The 23703-nt window shown below is 41.6% G+C and overlaps 2 protein-coding genes across 12 annotated transcripts in view; one reads left to right on the top strand and one right to left on the bottom strand.

The window, feature by feature from the left end:
* The first annotated feature begins 163 nt into the window (after positions 1–163).
* Positions 164–15090, top strand: tex47 (testis expressed 47). Of its 7 annotated transcripts, XR_002275305.1 has the most exons (10): positions 164–336; positions 1426–1495; positions 1890–1993; positions 2075–2139; positions 2810–2888; positions 3146–3283; positions 3377–3524; positions 3685–3744; positions 14411–14563; positions 14683–15089. XR_002275305.1 is itself a non-coding variant. In XM_020604665.1 (9 exons), exons 1-8 carry the CDS (start codon positions 223–225, stop codon positions 3720–3722), a joined length of 756 nt encoding a protein of 251 aa, XP_020460321.1. In that variant the 5' UTR covers positions 164–222; the 3' UTR covers positions 3723–3744; positions 14411–15090. The 7 variants fall into 7 exon arrangements, 6 of the variants coding, with proteins under 6 accessions (XP_020460321.1, XP_020460322.1, XP_020460318.1 ...); XM_020604665.1 differs by having other exon boundaries at positions 14411–15090; XM_020604666.1 differs by lacking the exons at positions 14411–14563; positions 14683–15089 and adding an exon at positions 6962–7109.
* The window catches only part of LOC109962719 (rho GTPase-activating protein 44-like), a 69992-nt gene continuing 53533 nt past the window's right edge, over positions 7245–23703 (bottom strand). The window contains exons 14-23 of one of the 5 annotated variants that reach the window (XM_020604656.1): positions 22163–22276; positions 20463–20554; positions 20180–20360; positions 17775–17792; positions 16394–16585; positions 15101–15631; positions 14036–14151; positions 12463–12846; positions 12031–12083; positions 9894–9981 (exon numbers count right to left, since the gene is read on the bottom strand). In XM_020604656.1, coding sequence (XP_020460312.1) covers positions 12076–12083; positions 12463–12846; positions 14036–14151; positions 15101–15631; positions 16394–16585; positions 17775–17792; positions 20180–20360; positions 20463–20554; positions 22163–22276 — 1636 coding nt within the window. In that variant the 3' untranslated portion in view covers positions 9894–9981; positions 12031–12075. Of the gene's footprint in view, positions 9982–12030; positions 12084–12462; positions 12847–14035; positions 14152–15100; positions 15632–16393; positions 16586–17774; positions 17793–20179; positions 20361–20462; positions 20555–22162; positions 22277–23703 lie in introns of all 5 variants that reach the window. The other 4 variants (XM_020604655.1, XM_020604657.1, XM_020604658.1 and 1 more) reach the window with 4 other exon arrangements.

Below are 23703 nucleotides of genomic sequence, written 5' to 3'. Positions count from 1 at the left end.
GCGAAGTCACACTTTTTTGTTTTGTGGTATTTTTTTGCACTAAAAAAACTCAAGGAACATTTTGAAATTACATATATATATGCAGAAACAAGGCACTGCAGGGTATACACAAGTGTAAATACAGGATAAAAGTAATATGCAACAGTGTAGGTACAAACGTCACTGACGTCAACGCGTCATGATGATGCTTGTTGTCATGGTAACGACAAGAGAGTGGGGACCATGGCTGCTTCGAAAAAACCCCGACGTGTTTCCATAAGACCTTTGGAAAACATAGGCTCGGAGGTGGAAGAAAGATATACAATGTTTGATGTGATTCATGGGAAAATGACAGAGGTTTGTACTCGAGCCTTTTGATGGTGTAACGTTAGCTCTAACCGCGCTAAGGCGACTCGTCAAGTAACGGTAACGGTTTACAGGACATGCACCTGATCCAGCAGCCCCACATGTTATGAGAAACATAAAGAATATTTCCCAACAACAACTGGATTAACTACGTTTACTGACAGTATTGAATATACATAGGTTACCTTCACTGAATATGTATAAGCAGCCCAGCCTATAATCAGCAGGCTATTAAAAGTAAAAGTACCAAACGCAGAAAAATGAGCCTGTACATGTCATCAGAATGGTATTAGTTTATTAATACTCGTGTATTATGTGTGAGCAACATTTTATTGTTATAACTGTTTGAGGTGGAGCTAATGTTTTTTGCACAGGACTTCAACTAATAATTGTTGGCCTCCTGTACCTGAAGCACAAGGCAGTTCTTGCCTGGGATTGACTCCTGTGTTTAATGTGTACACCTGTAACTGCACCTGAGTGCCGGAGAACAATGGGTTTCTAGGGTGTAAACTTTATAAACACTGGAGGTGGGCAGCTTACTGAGCTTCACTCACGTTGCTTGAGTGTTTGAATTGAAACAAAAGTCATTCAGATGGAGACAAAGATTGAGAAATTAAGATGGAGAAAGCAGAGGAAAAGAAGGAGGAGGAAAACGGGACTAGTTTATTTCACCCACTGATGGCACAGAAGACACTGCAACAAGATGTGGTTTGTACTGAATTTTAGACAACTGAAAGCTTTGTTCAGTTGTGTTAATGTTGATTGTTCTGCTACTGAATTCTAAGAGCTGATCAGCACCTTTAGGTCATGATCCTGCGAGGCTCTTTTGCTGACAGATACTTGGCACTACACTATACCAAACCGCTCATTGCACAGTGAGATATCCTTATAATTTAAATGTGCTTGTGATAATGATTCGCTATTCATGCATGTATTATATATGTGTATAGTATATGACGGGCCGTTTAAATGTGCATGTGATAATGATTCGCCATTCATGCATGTACTATATATGTGTATAGTATATGACGGGCCTTTGTGTTGTCACTTTGCAGAGACCTCTTTCCTTTGTCTCCACAGAAGATTGTGCTTCAGAGGCTCATAGTGATCGCTCAGCTCCCCCATGATGCCGACAGGACAGAACTGGGAGGTCAGCCAGCAAATACCTTAGAGATACAAAGACAGACTGCACAATAGCTCACTGGTTGATACCATGGCATTAAGTACAGTATATTCTAATCAATGAACTGATCACCTTATACCAATTTAATCCTTTCTGCTTTCAGGAGAAATGATGGGTGATTGTTTTCTCTTCGATATTACAAATTACACTGCTAATTGTGCATTCCTGGCAAAAACACAAACATGCATCAGTGAATTTAAACTTTCCCAACCTCCAAAATCACAACATGTGTCAGATGCTAGCATAGCAGTGAAAATCTTATTTCCGTTGTTGGAGTGTTTTTATGGCTTTCACACACATGTATTTGTCAGTTCGGAACACAACATGCTGCTACATTGCTGTGTTGTTTGTTTCCATACAGCTCATTATGAAAAACTCAACATTGAGCTAGGCAAACAGTACAAATGGGATGCTATGACGGGCTTGCTGTTAATTTATCCATCCTATCTGTTTCATGTTATTGAAGTAAGTATTACTGCAAAGGAATATACACAGCATTAATCTGTGAGGTCTTGTACTGACAGGTGCTGCTTGACTCTCTTACAGTCATCCAGGGATGTTCTGGTTTCTGTTTTGAAAGACCTCAAAGACATGCAACAACAGAGAGACTGGTAATTGTACCATATATAATATAGGATGTACAGTAATGATATAATGAGATACATAATAGTTTAAGTTTACTGGCTGTTTAATGGAAATGCACCTCACCCAGCCAGTTGAGTGAGTAGATATATAACAGTTGTCAGTAAATATGACAACAGTGTATGTATGGTGATGTGCAAGCTTTGGGATTGTAGCTGTAATGTCTCCACAAGAGTCTAGATCCATGCTAGTGGTTCTGTGAGGCAGTGCACGGAGCTACATCCAAGCACCAGCATGCCAACACACTCACAATGCTGATTTCACATGAAAATGATTAGCAGGTATAAAATTAGCCACGTTACCCCTTAGTTTAGATTGTTAGCATGCTAGCATTTGCTAATTAGCACTACACACTAAGTACAGTACCACTGAGGCTGATGGGAATGTCAGGGGTCAAAAACCAAAGTACTAGACAAACTGAACTGCTGATGTGATGGTGGTGCTAGATGAGCAGCTGAAGTTAATATAAGTCTATGCGATCCATCCACTATTAGTAGAAACCTTCACTCAAAGCCACAAATGTCAGGGTCATGGGATTAAAGTAGCCTTTAATTTTTAAAACCTTGCCCTTGGTATTGAATATGTTGTTGTTAAAGTGTATGCAGAACCATACTAATTATTTTTACATCCCTTCTTTAGTACCTTGCTGGGAGCTTCCAAGGTTGTTCTCATGACCCACGACCCTCACAGCAAGATGTTCCAACAGTGGAGCTACAAGGTTCGCTTTTACTCTCACTGCTGGTTTTGAAGTTGTATTAATATGATGCATACACACACTGGGGACAAATGAAAGATCTTAGTAAGATCACCACAGGCCTCTAAAATAGTTGATTGACATAATTTATTTTAGTTTTTTTAGTGACCTCCCTTGTCACTTATATGCAAGTACTTATCGCCAATCTATAAATTTTCTTTTCTGAATTATAATCCGTTTCCCTGAGGATAACTTTTCTGAATGACTCCTGATGCTGGAAGGTGCTGGAAGCAGATCTGGTGGCTCAGGGCCGTGGGGCTAAAGGCCTTCAGGAAGAGGGCAAGAGCACAGAGACTCTGGTTTGCACTGTTCTGTCAGCACTGCAGAGGCTGAGCACACACCTCGAACTGTCTAAGAAGGTGTGCTTACAAGTTTATAATCTTGTTTTTAGAACCACAAATTAATGCTGGTAATGTTGGGTGATAAATGAGATTTTCTCTGTATGACCTAAGGCTCTTCCTGGGTCGGTGCTGGATGAGACTCCAGAGCTGATCATCTCGCAGGCGATTCTAGAAGAGCTGTTGGCTCGAGATGAGCTCCAGAGTCCACAGCAGTATCTCCAGATGTACAGTTCCCCTTTACACATCACCATGGACTTTGGTAAGAGGCAGTTTGGACATGTACATCAAGAGAGCAAGAAAATATTTGTCTTAAAGAAACAGATCAGTTTATGATAATTCTGTTCATTTCTGTGATGAATCCAGTCACTGATAAGAAAGTAGTACACTTTACTATGTTCACTATTCTGATTGCTTAACAGGACAAGCTATTCGTAGCAGCTGCCTCACCACAGTCTAATGCTTGGAACAAAAGAGCAAAGGTAGAGGCTCATCCTACATTTCATCTATGTACTGAGATCCTGTTATCAGTTAAAGGGTCAGTTCACCTAAATTACAAAAACACATGGAGATAGTTTTGGTTTCATTTACTTTGGTTTTTGAATACCAACAACAATACCCTTCACAACAGAAGTGAAGGGACATTTGTTTGTGATGCTCACCGCATTGGAAAATGACATTCATAACATTCAGCAGCAACATCTCTTTCCAGAATCCAAAGTTTTCACTTGGATCTTTTTTGGCAAAATGGCTGCAACAGAAACTGTTGAGGTCTGTGAATAAAAGAAATAGAAAGAGGTAAGAAATGTTGCTGATGAATTTTTAAGCCTCGTTAGCTGTGTCCACCACTTTGGTCCAGGCTGAAACGTCTCAACAACTGTGGGCAGAGCAGAAGATTTTTACACAGATGTTCATGGTCCCTACAGGATGAATCTACTACTCTGGTGATCCCCTTGACATCTGACTGAACCAACTCTTATGTGATATTTTTGTCCGTTTTCTCTGCATTAAAATTATTGCTTTTTTGAGGGGGGGTTAAAGCACAGTAAGTTTTGATTGCTGTCACCTGTATGTTACAGGGTTTAAGGCTGATGTTAAGGTGTTTACAGTGGTCCTATCGCAGCACAGGTGCTTGTCAAGCCAGGTGCATTTCACTGTTGCAGTGAGGCACCTACTTCTCATATACCCTGAGATTCAAAACTCATTCATTCATTCATTTTGTACCGCTTAGTCCCTGAACAGGGTCATTGGGGGGGGGGGGTTAGGGTTACACACACAACCCTTTTTCACATGCACTCCTATGGGCAATTTAGAGACACCAATCAACCTAAGCTGCATGTCTTTGGACTGTGGGAGGAAGCCAGAGTACCCGGAGAGAACCCACGCAAGCACGGGGAGAACATGCAAACTCCACACAGGAAGGTCCCAGGTGGGGCCCGAACCCAGAACCTTCTCGCTGTGAGGCAGCAGTGCTGACCACTGCACCACCGTGCTGCCCAGATTCAAAACTGTAATCAAATATTTTCTGTTTCAGCAAAAGATGTTTGGCCTTCACTAAAGCACCGAAGGTGTCACGGTGTGACTGAACCAGTTGGTTTAACATCCTGCAGCAACTGGTTTTCTTTGTTTGCTCCCAAAATACCACTTTCTGTTCTCATGTATGCTTGAATATGATTTCATACACAAAACCTCTGAGTGAAAAAACACTGAATGCCACTTCCATCCTTTGTCATTCATAACAAAAGCACAGAAAATCCCAAGTAATATAAAATCATTTTAATAGTTTCAACATTCGGATGAGGATTTATCTTACACTGTGTTTCACTTGATGACCAGGAAATAGCGTGGCCAGGAAAAGGCCTTTCCTCTTCACTCCAAACTTTACAGAATCTACAGCATCACTACACTCAGTATAAAACGATTCTTTGTTCACTTACATGTTCCCTTTTTATTTTGGCCCCCATTACTCAGAGCTTCAGCAAAAAAAGATGATTGAACATGTACTTGTAATGGCTGCATGCACCACAGTGTAATCTACAAAAAAAACTAGAGATAAACTTTTCAGCAGACTTTAGTCCTCTGAAAGCACCGTGTCCTGGGCACAGTCTTCTCTTCCATCATGTCATGACAGTTTGTGATTTCCTGCTTTCTGTTTGGGGTATGATGTGCTTTTCTGAGTTGCTATAGATAAAAAGGGTGGAACATTCTGCATTAATGCAGCACAGAAGATGGAAACAAACAGTAAATCATGCCTGCAGAATTGATGTGACCAAAGTTTCACTGAAAAAGGTTAAGGGCAGCATTGAATCACTCCTCTCTTGTAAAGGTTGATCTATTTGCCTATAAAAAAGAAATACAAGCATATTTATATATGACCAAAGATGAGACATATTTCATATGCATGTTTAAAAAGTATGCTGCCGAGTTTCACACAGGACAATGTCGATTTACACATCACCTCCCCCCTAAAACTGCTCCTTACAGTTTTCACTAAAATCCTTCCACCCTCTTTTACTTGAAACCATGTCCACAACACAAACAATCCACCTATATCACAACTTATTATCAACATTTTCTATCACCGGTACATTCCACCTGTCCATGTATAAAAAAGGCCTTGTATTTCAGTGCTCAAAGGACATGCTTGCAAAAGCTGTAATACTGGAGACCATCAGTGGAATCGTCTCTGCTCGACTAGGTCACTGTTAATAAAGTTGGGTTGGATGGAAACTATGTACAAACCTTGATCTGAGAATATTTAGTTCAAAACAAAGAGCAGCACATTGTTACACAGAAATCCAGACAAAGACAGGACAGACCATTCACCTCAGCACTACGTCGAAAAAATGTTTTGTGGTCAGCATCAGGTTTTTCTTTAAATATTGAAATAATAAATACTGGTGAAACTCACCAGGAGGATGTGATTACATCTAGTAACTGGTATGAACTCTAACAGAGCTGAGACTCATTAACGCATTAGTCTAATTGACACAAAAATAAGTTACTACGTTGATAATCATGTTCATGATTTTTCAAGCAAAAATGTAAAACATTGTCTTGGTTCAGCTTTAATGGCGACAGGATTTACTGCTTCTCTTTATGTGATAGTAACTGAAAACCTACAGATTCTGGAGTGTTAGTTGGGTCAAAAAAACATTTGATAACATCACTGAGCATTAAGAACGATTGCAACCATCAGATTTTTCGAACCGCTTTTTATGCCTGTGATTTTGTTTTCCATGTTAGACTTTTAAGATCACATATCATTTATCTCATCTGAAGCGCATGACTTTGTAGATGTTTGTTCTCAGTCCTACTGTCTCACAGTCAAACCGCCACACAGTACTGCAAGAGCTTCTTAAACCCTGCTCGACCGTATGATTGACACATCATTACATCTGCACGTCGTGTGGACAAACATTGTGCACACCTGCATAATTTTTTTTATTCCAAATAAGGCTCCTATCTTTTCAAAAATATAAAAACTGCCACATTGAACTGAGGGAAATGTATGAAATGATGCACAAGACATCTTAATTTCACCATTAAATCTACAGCAGTGTCATGTAGCTGCAGTGACGTGTTGGAACAAGCATATACAGGGTAAATAATGCAGTCTTATTTAACAGCGTGGGCAAGAGTCCTGGAGACTGATTGTGAGTCGAGGACAGATGAGCACTAACAGCTGTTTTTCTTTAGAATATCTACACACTGGATTTAACCATGAGCCTACGTCAGTGCCACAAGAGCTACTGTACCACTGGAAGTTTTTTCTGTGTGATGTCACCTTGATGTTACTTTGTGTGAATTTGGCATTATTGTAATAGAACCTGCAACATTATCTGTACAGAATCATGTAATGTGTGTCTATAGTTTTCAATACAGTATTTGTATATATATATATATATATGTAATATTAAAATTCTCCCTGTCGTTATATACAGAATGAGTATGTACAGGGGCTTCAGTATTTACAGAAGTCCTGTGAATAATATCGCACTTTAAAAAGAAAGAGGATGGTAAAGCAGCACAGTGACTTCGAGGCCATGTGTAGTGGATGTTCTCAGGACATAATCTGGATAGGTCACAACAAAACCCACCGTCGTAGGCAAGCCTCGTCACCCCAGTTTTCCCTGAAACTGAACCCGTGATTCTTGTAAAGGTTTTGATGTGACAGCAGAGAATTTCTGGTCCCATGTTCCTATGTCATGCTCTTTTTATCCTCAGGTGAAAATCATGTGTAGTGGAAACTCCCCAGACCTCATAAAAACTATTCAGAAATATATCTGTATAAATACTCTCTTCAAAATAAAGACATATACACATATCCTTGCACTTGCCTCTGGTTCATTAACAGACTGAAAACATCGGCATCATCAGAAAGGGTTCCTATAAGCTGCGAAGTGGAGGTTGCTGAAACTGAAACCACACTGTCAGAGAAAAAGTGTGCTTGCTTTACACTGGAGCTGCAAGTTGTTGTTGTTTGTTTTTTTTTTGGATAAAATAGCACCTTTTTTTCTGGGAGTGTGTCAAGACTGTTTTCAGTTCTTCACCCTGGCAGGACAGGATGTTATAGCAGCGCAGGGCAGGGGGACAAAATGCTGCCTGTACACTCTGACAACACTTTGCCAGAGATGATTCTCCCATATGGAGCCTGAAGTGCACCACCGGAGTAAACGCAGCCTTTTATCTGTTAAATCACAAGCATTTGATTAATAAATCTAAAAATCTGTTAAGATACACAATAAAACCACAAAACCTTTAACAACAGCTCTAACTGTGTGTAAGCAGTATGACGGCTAAACAATAAAAGTACTTTATGGAGTGTTTGGCCATGAGCAGAGCTATGAAGCAGTGTTTTAACCCCCTGATCCACAGACGGTGGCGCTAACGCTTGCAGACAACACCTGCATGATAGTAGCAGACTCTGATGTAAATGAAAACTCTGAAAAACTGATGGATTTCTAGATGTATTTTGAAGAAGGAACTGGATTTAGTGTATTTATTGTGCTACATTCATGGCATATAATTAACAGCAGCCGACTGAGACAAACCGCTGACATCAGCACCTGACTTGTAATTCTGAGTTGAAGATATTGTGAATTTCTGACAGTGATGATAAATCCTGCTTGGTGAAAAAAACTATAGACGTCAACAAATGCATAACATTAGGCTCATTTTATAGGAGTCATACAGTACACGGTTTGTGTGCATCTGGTCTGCTACAACCCAACAAGGCAACTTTAAACCAAGTCTAACCCACAAAGCTGCAGTGTGGACTCTGATTGGCCAGGCCCCTGCCAAAATATAATAGCTGGCCAATCAGAGCTCTTGGTCCTGCTCTGAGTGCTGGACTTTAATTATTTATTTAAGGTATGGAAATGTTCTGGTGACACGCTCCAGGCTCCAGAACCTGCACATTCTTGTCTTTCTGTGGATTCAGCTCCCTGTTTCTGAAACTGAAATCCATCCTTATTTGAAAAACACCATGTGACTTTGCTTGCTGCCAAAAATAAATATGATTAATCACATGGAGCTTTTCATTTTAGCTCGCTAGACCTTTCATAAACTACAAATTCTATCTCATACACGTCCCCGACATCACTGACTGTTTTCTGAGGAAGTGTTTTCTCTATAGTTCACCTGTGGATACAAAATATGATTTTTTAAAATGCTAATCATATTATATACTCTGAAAATGTAAAGTATAATTAAATATTCAGTAACCGATATCTCAATGTAAATATAGAGAAACGTGGAATTGGCTGTTTAAAACCTCTTTGCAACCTGGTACTTGTTTTCCTAAATGTCTAGAACCTGCATTCCTGTTTATGCTCCATGACACCAATGATGCAACATCACAGAGTACAATGATAAAACACACACACACACACACCTTCATCATAATGGCACACTCACAGTGAACGCTCAGGTGGGACAAAGAATTCGGGGTTGTTGCCACCACATGCCAGAGCGAGGCATTTCACCGGATACCCCTGAGGAACGGAGCAGGAACCCGGGATGGGAGATAAACAGCGAGAGAAAGAAGAAGAATGCCTATGTGTTGGCAGGATGGATGTACAGTCCTGTGTTGTTCTTCCTTCTAAGGTTCACTCATGAGAAGCAGCAGCAAAGAGCACTCATTCGTCCCAGCAGCCTGCATCCAGTCGAGTGACGTTAAAGGCAATATTGCAAGTGAATAAAATAAGGCAAAAAAAAACATTACAAGGAAAAACAAACATGTTTCCAGCCAACATGAAATGTCCCCTGATGACACTGTTGCTAACACCTCACCTGATTGCAAGTGTGGAGATTTATTTTTGTTGCATGGACCTTATTTTCTGTTGCTTTATGGTATAGAAGAGCTTGCTTTTACAGGTGAGCCCATCTGGATCGAGAACAGGTGAGATGTGACGTGAGATCCAGAGTGGCCGGTGATGCTGATGTGATCCAGCTGGAGAGGTGATAGGTCAGGGAATGAACGTGTTTTAAATGACACGGTGCAGCTGTCACGTTGTGTTTCATTTAATCAGCCGGCGGAGGATCCCAGTGGAGTCATAGCACTGTGCTTTCAGCCTCCTCCTCTGACTCTGACTCTGCTCTGTCATTGGTCGACTCGAGCAGTGCCACTGAGTTCCTTAAGGGGCTGATGTGAGGCAAGTCAAAAATATCGTCCAGTTCCATGTTAATGGTGGGGATGTCCAAGGTGCAGAGAGAATCTGGCAGAGCAGAAACACAAACAGGATGAGCAGAAAGGGAAACAAAAATACTGTTAATGCAGGTAAAAATAAAGGCGCCGAGTGAAATGGGTCATTCTAGATATGGGTTCATCAATGTTGGATGATGTTACATACAGCATGTGGGCCATCAGAGGTCCTCAGGTACAGTATGAACAATTTTAAAAATGCATTATGGAGGTGCACAATATACCAGAGGGCTTATTACTAAAAAAATAAATCTTCAGATGAACTCAGTATTTTGTAAAAATGTCAGTATCGTGCACTCCAAATGCTTCATCTGATTCAGACATGATCAGTGACCACTGAAAAACAAAACACTGTCAAAACCACTAGATCAATGTAGTTAGTTATCCTCATGTACAAACTAATATATTGATGTAGGTTTGATACAAATAACCGGTTCTTCTTCAGCGTCATTTGTGAGAATGATGACAATCCACAGTGTAGCAAGTGTGATGGACAACAGACAGGAAGTGAGCTGAGTGAGGAACAGCAGTGGGCAACATTGTGGAGTGGAGTGGAGCAGAGCACGAGTGTGTGGGTGGGGTGGGGGGTAGCTGGAGCAGGGCATTATGGGTGGGAATCCTAAGGCAAGAAAAGGTGGGAGGTTTCTGGCCTGGTCTGCTCACGCTGGACGGTCTGTCTGACACGTCCACATATAAGCCATGCATCAGTCTCAGCCACCATGCAGAGGCCAACAGAACGGGTTAACGCTGGACTGAACACAGCCGCTATACATCTGTATACATAATGAGAGGTCATTCATTGGTATGTACAATCAGTTGTCAGTTTATTAGGTACACTTAGCTCAAACTAATGCAGTCTAATTCAACAGTCCTGTGATAAATCCTCCTTCATGAAGGTGATGATATTTTGTTTGAGGCTAGGCTAAATAGCAGAAACAGCTCTCTGTATAATGCAGTACAACTTAACAGCAGCACAACCTCCAGCTCAATCAACACCTCTCTGACACAGTTTGAACACAAATTGAACATTATCACCTTCATGAAGGAGGATTTATTGCAGGATTGCTGGAGTAGACTGCATTAGTTTGAGCTAGGTGTACCTAATAAACTGACATTTAAGTGTAAGGGGTGGCTCTAGAATGAGGCTGCTGTAGAGCGGTGAATCAGACAGAACCCAGGGCCAGTATTTATCAAACTGGTAAGAATGACACTACAGACGTCTGTGAAGTCCCAAGGTAAGAGTGAAAACGTTGCTGAAGGAGAGTAACGAGACTCAGTCACCGAGTGGCTTCCTCCTACTTACAGCTGAGTGTCACCTTTAAGAATATTTGTTTTAAAACATCTTGTTATTCCACAAGAACAAATCTAATTATCCTTTTTTTTAAATGTTCATTTTATTTGTGTGAAATTTCTATAAATAATTAAAATGTTAAATTAGTAACAAACTAGTATATTTTTATTTGAACATGCCTCTGTAACTAGGGTTGAAATAACGGGGAGGCTTCTGCTGGTGGCAGACGAAGTATGCCATAAACATCATGTAATGAGGAGAATTTATTAGCATACAAGTGTAGACAATGAAGACAACTGGACTGTGATTGTAAATCAAATCAATGCCAGAATTATTATTGTAGCCCTGAAAAATGCAAAACAACAACAAAGGAAAAAGTAGCGTAATATTCTATAATGTTTGAATGTTTTAGCAAAAACTAATATTTTATAATTATGCTGCTTTAGCTGAAGTATTATCGTGATGATCAGACAATGTTTGTGTGTTCGTACTGCAGTCATCCAGGACCTACTCCAAGCTTAAGAGTCTACTGTAGCTCTCTGACATTTAACAGCATTTTTAAGTCAAAAGAAGTTTGACAAATAGTTTCTGCTCCTATATTTGTCACTAAAGTCCAAAATGTTACTTTTAGCAGTTTGATAAATATGGCCCATGATTTAAAATCTGCATCCACTGGCAACCTCACCCCAGTGTGAGCACCATGTGTGGTCAAGATGACAGAGGGACTGGAGGGGTGGGAGGCGAGGTGGCAGCACAGGAACTCCTGCTTACCCTAAAAGTCCCTCTCACACCTAGAATCACACTGAACCTGCTGCCTCATACTGCTGTAAGTGAGACAATAAGGTCAATCGACAAGAGCATAAAATTAGATGAAAACATAATCAGAACCGGCTAGTGAGGTCAAAGGAATAGGTAACTAGAGTATAAAGGGTTATAACAGCTGGTACCATTAACTTGTAATAGCTGATGGTGAAACAATGCTGGCTGTGGATGTTTCCTTAAAGCATAGAAGCTTGAATCGTACAAATAAATTACATTCTTGACTTTTGCCATATTGTTTATGCAACAGTGTCATGAAACCATTAATAAAAGGGTGCAGATAAATGAAGCAAAAAGCACTGTATCTTTTTTGAAAATCTAATAAGGTACAAAGTCAAGTATAACTAAATACAAACTGCATAACCACAACATCTGTTACGGTACCTGTGGACATGCTTTCCCCAGGAGACAAACCATCCAGAAGACCTGTCGAGTGCTCCAGAGGCTGGGGACTGGTGCCAGGTGTGGTGGGGGGCTGAGGAGGAGGCAAGCTGGGCCTCTGCCGGGGCGGCTTGGGCGTCGGCCTGGTCTTAGTGAGAGTCCCAGCCAATGAGGGTGGAGAGGAGAGAGACGGGGTGGTTGCCGCCTGGGCCTGACCTGGGGAGCCAATGGTGGCGTATCCCTGTGGGTAGCTGAAGCCATATGGGGAGGGGGTGCTGGGCGGAGTGGGCGACAGGCTGACTGGAGATGGCTGACCTGTCGACTGGTCGGACATGGCTCCAGTCTGGCAGTAAGGGGCTTTAGGGGGGATTGGTGCCAGCTTCTTTGCTGTGGAGACACCAACATGAAATAACTGATCTCTGCAACATAAATACTACAAAACTGCAATGACAGTCTGCAAGACGGGGCAGTGCTTGAGGGCAACAGGAAGGTGGAAAATAACGATATGAGGGAGGAAGAGTGTTCTCAGCACTGCTCAGCTTGTGATGGCTTTTATTCTGGAGTTGAATGAATAATGATATTTGTGCAAAAAAAAAAGAAAAGTTGAAGCAGAAGCTGAGACCTTCTGTATCAACCTTTAGAAATTCTAGGTCGTACAGTTCCCATAATGCACAAGATCTTCCATTACAGCTTTCCTGGCTGTTAAATGCTCTCATCTTTCAAACTCTACAGGTTAATCCCCAAGTTCCTTATTTTATCCTTCCATGGTCCTCGATCCTCACTTGACCTGGAGGTCCGCCATGATGAAGGACATTTCAAAGCTTATTTTTGCTCTGAGGACCAAGGAGCAAGGAGGAGCTATAAACAAGAATACATGAGTGCATCCTTTGCAGAAGTCTGTTTTGGATTGACACACCCCTTTATTGGAAATCAGTTTGTGATTGGATGCTTCACATAAAAGCATCCAATTTCAGTTTCTCTTTGCATCTTATGTGGGTGGGACTAAAATGCAAGTGAGTGAAATGTGGATGTGATTAGAGACTTTGGGATTTACCTTCTGCTCCCTGTTTTCTAGACAATTGTTTCTGTCAAATCATTCTCAGATATGAAGCCCAACCTGATCCCGCACTTTAGGAAAGCTACACAGGCCTTCATAGAAATGTTTTTACTTCATGAATTGGCCTAACCATTACGGGTAAACTAACCTTTATGTGCAAAATCAGTGGAGTGTTCCTTTAATGGTCATCACTCTCCTTCACTTCTCACTAATCTAATCAACCCTTCAGATTCTCAAATGCATTTTCTGCACTGATCTGACTTAAAATGGCCTCATTTCAGTATTCAATAACAAAACAGCTTCTATTTGTGCATAAGACAATAACTAAATGATATATTTCTAACAATACTTTCTCTTTTTGCCTTTAATCTGTTTATTTAACCTTGTGCTACTTATATTTATTTAGTTATGATTTTTATACAGAAATGTCTGACCTGGAAAGATAAAACAGGCGAATGGCTGTGAGGTAACGTAAAAGTTCAAGCAGCCTATCCAGACAGTAACACACAGCCTTATTACCTCTCCTCAGGGAGTGTGGGCTGTGCTCCGAGTGCTGCGACTGTCCACTAGAGGTCCCTGTTCCCTGGATTCCTTTCTGTCCGATCACTGGAGAAAGCTCCTTGTTCTTCAGAGTACTGAGGAGAGAGTGAAGGAGAAACACACTCATGAATTACCAGCTGCCCTTTGCATTTCACTCGTCTTTGATAAAACCTCAGCTGTGTTTCCATAAATCTCTTGACATATTAAAAAAATATGAGTGCACCAATAGTCCAATGTCAAATTGCCAGAGTGACCACTGTTGCAGACATGTAGTCTATTCTGCGGTGCAGCAGAAGCAGTTCAAAAATCCCAAATAAACCCTGATGGCTTAATGGATTTTCCTTATTTTTACAGAGCAGTGCAGCCTGAATGCCAATGAGAAGAAGAGCCTGAAGGTCAAAACACAACAGTCCTCAGCTACACATCAGCCTGCTCTCACTTTCAGCAGATGAGGCATGAGTGGAGATTGAAGCTGCTGGGACCTGAAGTGAGGATGGAGAAAAGCAGGTGAGCATCTCTGGGATTTTTTCCATTCTCAAACATCATGATAATGTTTTTAACTAATGATGTTTTCTGGTTGTTTTGTTCCAACATGCATCATTGTGTTGCTTCTGTTCATGTTCAAGGTTTGCTCTTGCAGTCTACCACTCAGGGCTGACTGGGCCCACTGGTATGACTCATTAACGCCCACTTTATAATAGTATTCACTGAAAGCTTTGAATTTCCTTTGTTGCCTGGCAACTGGCTCCTGAATATCCTGGCAACATGGAAAGTTATGGATTGCATACATGGATATTACATTAAAGATGGATCTGATAATGGAGTTCCTAAAGAGCACTGATTGTATGATTGGCAGAGACAAACTCAAGGGGATTAATAAGACTAACAGAGAATTATAAAGGCGGGGATATCTTAATCTCACCCATCCCATTTTCTCCTTATCTCATCATCATCCCTCTCAAGCTTCTTTTCGTCCCTGTGGGGCCTCTCTTCATTTGTGTGTGAATTGTGTTACGAACGAGTTAAGCAGGGTTCTGTATTTACCTAGTCAGCTTGGCTCCTCTCTCTCGGACACAGGCACAGGCTGCCCGTGGAGGGGGGACAGATAAGGGAGTGTTGGGGGGTCTGGGGGAGCCCAGGAACAGATCGTGACGAGTGAGAACGAGGGGGGGTTTGATGTAAAGGGTGGAGCCGTTCGTTTCGGATGGGGGCGCATGCGGAGTGTCGGACAGGGAGGCTTGTTTGGGCAGGTGCAGGCAGCTGGGTTTGGGGTTGGAGTTGACATCAAGCTGCTGAGGGGATGGGCAAAGGGAGCGAGGGAGCAGGGGTGGGCTGTAGCCAGAGCGGCGCAGGGGAGGGGACGGGCCAGGAGGCACGGTTTCAGGGCTGGGAGCAACAGGACGCATACCCGGAGGTGCACAGCTGTAGAAATGGTGGTGACTGAGCGAGTGGGAAGAGCAAGAGGAGCAGGAGGAGGAAGATGGGGAAGAGGGGTAAGGGGGAGGCGGCCTCTCCTCCTCAGGGGAGGGGTAGGCGTAACAGGAGTCCGACCAATTGGAGGATGCATCATCCGAGCTGCAATGATAAAAATATCAGTTTTATGGGAAACTGAGGTGGTGTCCAGAGGCCGAAGGTGGATGAATACATTCGTTTCTAGAGATAAAGAGAAGTGGGACATATTGATCTACAAGTTTAAGTTTGATCTATAATTAGGGGGAAATAAGGCGAACTCTAATTACTGTGTCACAAAGAAAAAGGAGGGGCTCCAGGGGGAACAGCACACAAAATAAAGAATAGATGCTTGTGAAAATCTCTGTGGCTTTTAAATATCAAAACTGAAATAAAACAGAAAAGTCATCACCTCATCCATTGCAGGGCTTTGCAACAATGGACTGTTATGCTGTTAAAGATGCTTGGACTAATGGCAAAAACAAAACAATGTGTAATTCATGCACATGCAACAAGGAACCACTTCTACTGAACTAGGGGTGAACTCTGCTAAACTTTTTCAACATTTTCTAAGTCTAAAGAGAAGTGAAAACCTTCACTTGTACCACACGATATACAGTGTCACCAGTCAAGCAGAAAATTAACTCTGGAGGCCTCCACACATGGCTCTACAAATCCAGGGATGAGAATGTTTTTAAAAGAAGACACATTAAAAACTTAAAGAGCAGTCACAAAGTTTGACATGACATGCTTCATCAGAAGAGAGTTCACACAGAGGTGACGAGGTGAAAGGAGGAGCATTTCCTGTGGGGAAACAGCAAAACAAACACACACAAAAAAAAAAAAAAAAATGGGAAAGAAAACTACTGTTGGAACAAGTTGCCTTACCTGGCTCGGTCGCTGCTAGTGGGAGGAAGGGTGGGGGAGGGGGAGGCAGAGAATTCCCCAGGCTGCTCGGGGATGAGGGCGTCAGTGGGCGGGACAGGGGGATGCACGCCTGGTGGCGTGGAAGAGGTTTTACGCGTAGACGACGAGCCCCTGCGCGACACCCAAGAAGTGTCCATCACCCTGACACCCATGCTGCAGTGGGACAGAGATGCACAGCCAATCAAATCAAGGAGGGCGTGTGTTTGTGCAGCTCGGGGGGATTGGAGTTCCACACCCTAAACACATTGTCAGGGGTGAAGTGCTGCTGAAAAGGGATCCTTCTCTGTCATCTGTTCCCTGGAGCAGCAGCTAGTATCACTCTGCTTATGATCCTCAGCATGCAAGAACAGAGCAGCTGATCTACAGCCTCCTGCTTAAACTGATCATTTCCTGCATGATAATGATGCATGAGTGATGTAAAATGGTAAATATTTTAATACTGCAGCACAAAAGAAATGTGGATGAAATGGACAAGAAGAGGATGCACTAATAATCCCTTTGAGGAAAAGACTTAGCACAACAGGTTGACATTTTGGGAAACAGCCATATTCACTTGCTTGTATCCATCCATTCAGTATGAAGCTACAGGCAGCAGCTGGTTAGCTTGGCCAGTGCAGAAAAAAAGACATTTACAGACTAAAGGAACCTGATAAGAATGAGAATTTGTGCACTGTACAATATATTTTAGAAGCAGATTATATCTTTTCTCTATAAAAAAAAAAATCTAATGTCTAAAAAGTATGGTGGAGTAAAAAGTACAATATTTGCTTTAAAAATGTAGAGAAACGGATACATGAGGTAGAAAATGAAACAATCAAGTAAAATACAAATATCTCAAAACTGTACTTAACAGTACTTGAGTAAATCTATTTAATTTCCAGCCAGAGGTGCAGGTAGGTGAATTCTGTAGCGCTTTTGCTGAATGAGACAGCATCCACTTGCTTTTTAAGTTAGGCTTTTACCAATAACAGAGTAAAACAAGTCTGTTTCTGTATATGCCAACTATTCCTTTCATACAACAGGAAAACAGGAACCACGTTAACTATGTTGTCATCAGAGACTCAGCAACAAAAGGCCTTTGTGCTCATGGGTTAATCAAGTCTATCCAGTGCCAGAAACTGCAAAGATGCCACTTATGTAAACACAGAGAGAAAGGCCTGCTTTGTTCATGTTAAGCCCCCCCCAAACACACGCACACACACACACACAAAAGGAGTCCAAGTGTGTCACTTCAGGCAGGCCTGAGTGGAACATAAAACACACACATGATAAACAACAGGGAGACGCAGCTGATGAACAGACCAGTGAGAGGATGGCTGGAGGAAAAGGAGCTTTACTGTACCTTTGTATCTTCCTAATGCTGCATTGTTAAAACAGAGACAAACACAATGAGGACAGGAGTAAAGACAGGATGACAGAGTCTCCCCCCAGGCTCATTAACAGCATCATTTTCCAAGTGGCAGTGAAATTCTGAAAGGATAAAATTTTGAAGGCAAGAGCTGAGATGGAGGAGCAGCAGAGTGAAATAAAGAGGCTGGCCTGGCAGGGGGCTGCATGGGACCAGAGTCACGCTGAGCATAATGAGGAGAGCGATTTGAGGGGTGAAATGTGCTCTCCTTAAAGACCCAGAGAGAAAGTGTTCACTCCATTTTGCTCTAATTGGGTCAAAGTTTCCTTGATGAACAGAAGAAAATCCCCCTGAATAACAGGAAATGTGAGAGGTCTCCTGCAGTGTGTTCGGCAGTGATTCTTCCTTAAGTTTAATTACGCTGCACCGGCGACATGCTGGAACATTTCATTTACATGTCCACATACTTATGGCCATCTTTTAAAAAGCCCTTTAACTGCTCTTACTCTTCATTAAAGGTAGAATAAAACTTTATTTTATTCCCAGATTTGTTCGCACCCTGCAGGTGCTGCTCAGCTATCATTCTCTGACCAACATCTCTAAAAATAAACTCCCACTCTATGTAGTTTCTCTTCCCAGTACAGTATGTAGTACTCTGTCCAGACTACATATAAATTATTTTTACTGGCCAGATTAATGCAGAAGTTAAGTGCAGTGTGTGTCCTTCAGCTGGTCCTACTGGGCACAGAGAAGGGTAGGAATGATGACTTTTTTATTCTGCACTTTATGCAGAATGGATCCAATGTCATATAACCACTGAGCTACACTTACCAGAGCTAAATCTAAAACCTTTTTTTTTATATATAAAAACTAACACAGCCTCTCTTTCAAAGCCTTGCTCTGGTCCTGAAAAGGGTTCACTCTGTTTCTATTGAATCTTCAGCTCTATTGATCAGCACTCGCCTTGTCCAGGTTTAATTAGCCCAGTGACTTGTGGTCCCAGGCCTGCAGACAGCTCAGACTACCCACAGGGCCTGATAAGACCGAGGGTGTCTTTCAGCATTAGAGAAGGAGACACAGAGACAGGCAGAGAGAAAGAAAGTGACTGGCTTGCAGCTAATCCTCTGCAGCTTGAGAATTGTCAGATTCCTCATTTCACTGACTAAATATCATCTCCCTCTGTCTGTTGGACTCTTTTCTTCTCCCTTTTTGTCTTTTTCTCACTTCAAACCCTCTGACTACTCTCCACAAAGAGCCTGAAGGCAGGAGTGAGTGTATCATTCTGTCGACCTCATAGTGAAACTGAGCTTTTCACTGAGGTCACTGCCCACATGAAACTTGTGTAATCATCGGGGAATTCTCCCACTCTTACTCCACATTTTCAACTCCGTCAGCGGGCAGTCATGTGGAAGCTGGACATGCATAAAAAACGTTTGTCAGTCCAGCTGTCAGGTAGGTTGCACACTGAGTGAAGCTATGAGAACACCACAGAGGTAGAGGACAGCTGATCGATTCACAGGCAGAGTGATGTGACTGCGAGGTTTTTAGATAAGGAGGATTACTGGAGGAGTCTCATCTCAGCTCTGGATTACAGGGGTCATTTAATGATGTGCCACCGTCTTCATTCATTCCCTAATGTGGATGAGTGTTGGAGGAGCAGCATCTGTTCTGCAGCAGCTACATTTCCAGTATAGTTTTGAATTATATTTTTTATTATTACAAGAATACGGAACAAATTTTTTGTCCTCCAGAGACAATGTTAAGTGACTCACGGCTGGAGCACTTCTGCAGCATGGATGAGATTCTTCTAGCCAAGTCATTAGTACTAAAGATGAACAACTACATCAGAAAATCTGGCCTGCTGTGAAAAGTTAAAGCAACCACATCCAGTCACATGAGCAGCTGACAGTGTGTGGAAGCTAAAGAGCACACTGTTCACTTAAATCAGTTCACTTTTGGATTCTGGGTCAATTTTGGATGAATTCAACAACTATGTTGATTTGTTTTCCTCACAAATTCAACAACAAAGTGTTTTAATTCAGCTCACCTCTAACCAGCTTCTCCTCTACAGCAGCTGAGGCTCATTGGTGTAGTAGTTTTCAGGGCCAAAATAAAGGACAAGGCATAATTTCTCAGAAATGTAGCTGAAATCATTTAAACTGGTGGCCATAACATAAACCTACAGAACTGTTACAGTACATCATCCAGGAAAGCCCTGGATTTTCGATGCTGAGTAACATATTAAGAGATAATTTTAAATGCAAATTACAGTGGGGAGAAATCTTTCCAAGACTCGGGGTTACTCCTGTTTATTCTCTAATCCAATGCAACTATTGACAGTGTTGCTTTAAATGAGCAGCAGTGTTGCGATGTAAAGGAGAGCGATATAAGGGTCATACCCGTCTTTCTTATAGAACTCCAGCATCATGTTGTCTGTGGCGACGCTGAGCGGCCGTCGACTCTGGTCGTTCTGCTTACGATCGAGCTGATCCATGTCTGGAGACGGCATGGAGCTGTAGTTGGCATTGTGGTTAGTGTGGACGGGGCTGCCGTAGTTCCCTGTGACGTTAAACTCAATTTCTAAGAAAGACAAAGGAAAAGGATGAGTTACAGAAACAATTCTTATTTTGTAAAGTGCAGAAGTCTTGGTATATTTTCCAAAGCTATTTCATCTTTCCTCACCACCGGGGAAGAACCAGTCGGCGTGCTGGATAACGGGCTCAATGATGCCGACGATCTGCAGGGACACTGTCGTCATCATCTCTGTGATGTTCCTGCAGCGAGCAGAGGAGATGCTGTCTGATCATAAGAACTAACACTCAGGGAGTGATTAACACTTTCTCATGATATTACAGAAGCATTAAAACGATAAAACTGAAACCATTTCAGAAACGTAGGCTATTACAGTGGGCTAATTAAAAGTTAGAGATGGATAAAGACTTTATAAAATTTACAGTACATACACATATGGGATCAGTGTCCTTCACCCTCTCCAAACTGCTTAGTCATCATCATCATTGTACTACACTGTACTAGAACAACTGTCTCCTGGGGCCTGGTGCCTACCAGCCTTCTCATTATCAATGTGAAAAATACTCTTGTATCCAAAAATATTACCAGCAAAATATACTTGAACAAAATTAAAGGTACACACTAAGCCGAACAACCCCTTACATGGTGTTACGGTATACAGTATATAAGGCTGTGTTTGCTGATGGTTTAATGTGTGAGCTGCGTTTTGTTAAGGTTGGATGTCAAAACGCCAAACCGTACAAAATCATAAAAGCCCTGTGGCAGTGCAGAGGAAATATCTGAACCTTTGTATAAATTTTAATTTGTACAGTAACAGGTTGCAGAAAGGTCTGCCATCACACTGGCAGATACTGTATGTCCTCCACCATTTTATAATAAAGTACAAGTACATTCCTGGATTCGTGACCTTAGTTACTTCTACTACAGCTTGTTATTAGAACTTGTGACACTGTGGACTTGAAGCAGCATCATAAACATCAGCTGCCTGAAGTTTCCACTAAGAAAAATGAAAAACCAAAGTGAACTCTTGTCTCAGTCTGTCTGCTACATTCACTGAGCATAAAAAGCTAATTTCACTGCTAAACCAGAAAAGATACAGTGTGTTCTATTTTAAACTCGCTTTACTCTCTGTCCTCCTTTTTCCTCCATTTAAACCTAATCTTTCTCTTGTCTGCTGAACATATTCGTTTAACAACTCTGTATTACACAGGACGCAGGAGTAGTTTTATGTCTGTTTGCATGTAATATTAGCAGGCCTGTATTTGGCTAGCTGTCAGTAAAATATATTAGGTGCAGTTAAGTCAAAGTTCAAAGTGTTTATTTGTCATATGCACAGTTAGGAAACGTGTTTCCCTGTACAATGAAATTCTTACTTTGCCGTCCACATGAATGCCACAAAATACAAATGAAATATAAAGTAGATAAATAAGTAACAGAAAATCTAAGGCACTTTAAGCAGCAAATGCAGCAATATAATAAATAATAATAAAAAATATATATCCGTGTTGAGGCTGAGATTATTGTCCTTGCACCTTGACACCAGACTAGCCACCTTGTCCCCGCCAGTTAAATAGGGCAACTTAAAAGAGCAACTTAAAGGTACTATGCGACGTTTTTGACCACCACTTGTGCTATAGAGGCTTTTCTAATGAATGAGCTTTTGCTTTGTTTGAATCTTGTGCATGCACATGAGCACACACTGGAGTGCACGCACTGCAGCCAGTGTTTTCAAAGAAGATGTAGCTGGTTTTAAGTTGCTCTTTAAAGTTCATATAGTTACATACAATAGAAACCACAAAGCTAAGTAAATGCTGTACTGGATGCCTGATACTGTGTCACTGCCGTCTTACCCTTCATCGTGGGTCCACAGCAGGTTCGGTCCGAGCACAATAGCAATGTTTCCAGGCGTCATCTTGTTCACATCTTGGTACTCAGTCAGCTTAGAGAGGAATTTGATCAAATATCTATTGATAGAGATGCAGGAAGTAGGTCAGTCAATGAAAACTACTTGAAATTTGCAGATTCTTAAGTCCAAAGTGACCTGTGTCAACCTGTGTAGGAAGAAAACAGCATTTCATTACTGACTGTTCTGATCACATTTGGTCTTTTTCAAGCCAAGTGACATACAGTATATATATGTACACACACTACCCGTCAAAGGTTTGAGAACACCCCCATTCCTCCAGTTTTCACAGACATGTAAGTAGTTTAAGTTCAGTTATTAAACTTAAATGGTACAAGGCTAAGAAGTAAACTGCCAGAGGTAAAAAAAAGAAACACACAGAGGACAATCTAAAAGTAAGAGCTACAAATATGTCAACAGGGGCCTGTGTTAATTTAGCCATCACCTAAACTACTACAACTTGCAATGCTTATAGTAAACACTTGAATAATCTAGGGCCATGATGTAGTTCAAATAAAATTAAAAGATCACTTCATGCAAAACAGAGTAAGTCCATCTAAGCACATCAGATGTTATAATAACGTCGTATTATAAAGTGAGAGTCCAAAAGAACGGCATAATGCAGCAAACAGAAAACAAAAAACCCCGATCTGGCAATACATAATTTATTTTCACCAAGAGCATCTGATGTTGAGGTGATAAGGTGCTTTAACTGGTTGATCCAGTTTGACTGGACAATCATAAAGCTATGCACTCCACACCTACCATACAGTGGGTACGGAAAGTATTCAGACCCCTTTAAATGTTTCACTCTTTGTTAAATTGCAGCCATATGCTAAAATCATTTAAGGTCATTTTTTTCCTCATTAATGTACACACAGCACCCCATATTGACAGAAAAACACAGAATTTTTGACATTTTTGCAGATTTATTAAAAAAGAAAAACTGAAATATCACATGGTCATAAGTATTCAGACCCTTTGCTGTGACACTCATATATTTAACTTAGGTGCTGTCCATTTCTTCTGATCATCCCAGAGATGGTTCTACACCTTCATTTGAGTCCAGCTGTGTTTGATTATACTGATTGGACGTGATTAGGAAAAGCCACACACCTGTCTATATAAGACCCTACAGCTCACACTGCATGTCAGAGCAAATGAGAATCATGAAGTCAAAGGAACTGCCTGAAGAGCTCACAGACAGAATTGTGGCAAGGCACAGATCTGGCCAAGGTTACAAAAAAATTTCTGCTGCACTTAAGGTTCCTAAGAGCACAGGGCCCTCCATAATCCTTTAATGGAAGACGTTTGGGACAACCAGAACCCTTCCTAGAGCTGGCCGTCCGGCCAAACTGAGCTATCAGGGGAGAAGAGCCTTGGTGAGAGAGGTACAGAAGAACCCAAAGATGACTGTGGCTGAGCTCCAGAGATGCAGTCGGGAGATGGGAAAAAGTTGTAGAAAGTCAACCATCACTGCAGCCCCCC

This window comes from Monopterus albus, unplaced genomic scaffold (genome assembly GCF_001952655.1).
Source record: "Monopterus albus unplaced genomic scaffold, M_albus_1.0 scaffold67.1, whole genome shotgun sequence".
Lineage (NCBI taxonomy): Eukaryota > Metazoa > Chordata > Actinopteri > Synbranchiformes > Synbranchidae > Monopterus > Monopterus albus.
Note: the sequence above shows the minus strand (reverse complement) of the source record. Positions and strands in the feature narration are given on the sequence as shown.

Bases quoted from the DNA above. Each gene is read 5' to 3' on its own strand.
- tex47 (XM_020604665.1), top strand. From the start codon at position 223: ATGGCTGCTTCGAAAAAACCCCGACGTGTTTCCATAAGACCTTTGGAA. The intron at 1,496-1,889 runs GTCAGCCAGCAA...GTTTCCATACAG, and splicing joins CGACAGGACAGAACTGGGAG to CTCATTATGAAAAACTCAAC. The intron at 2,140-2,809 runs GTAATTGTACCA...TCCCTTCTTTAG, and splicing joins ATGCAACAACAGAGAGACTG to TACCTTGCTGGGAGCTTCCA.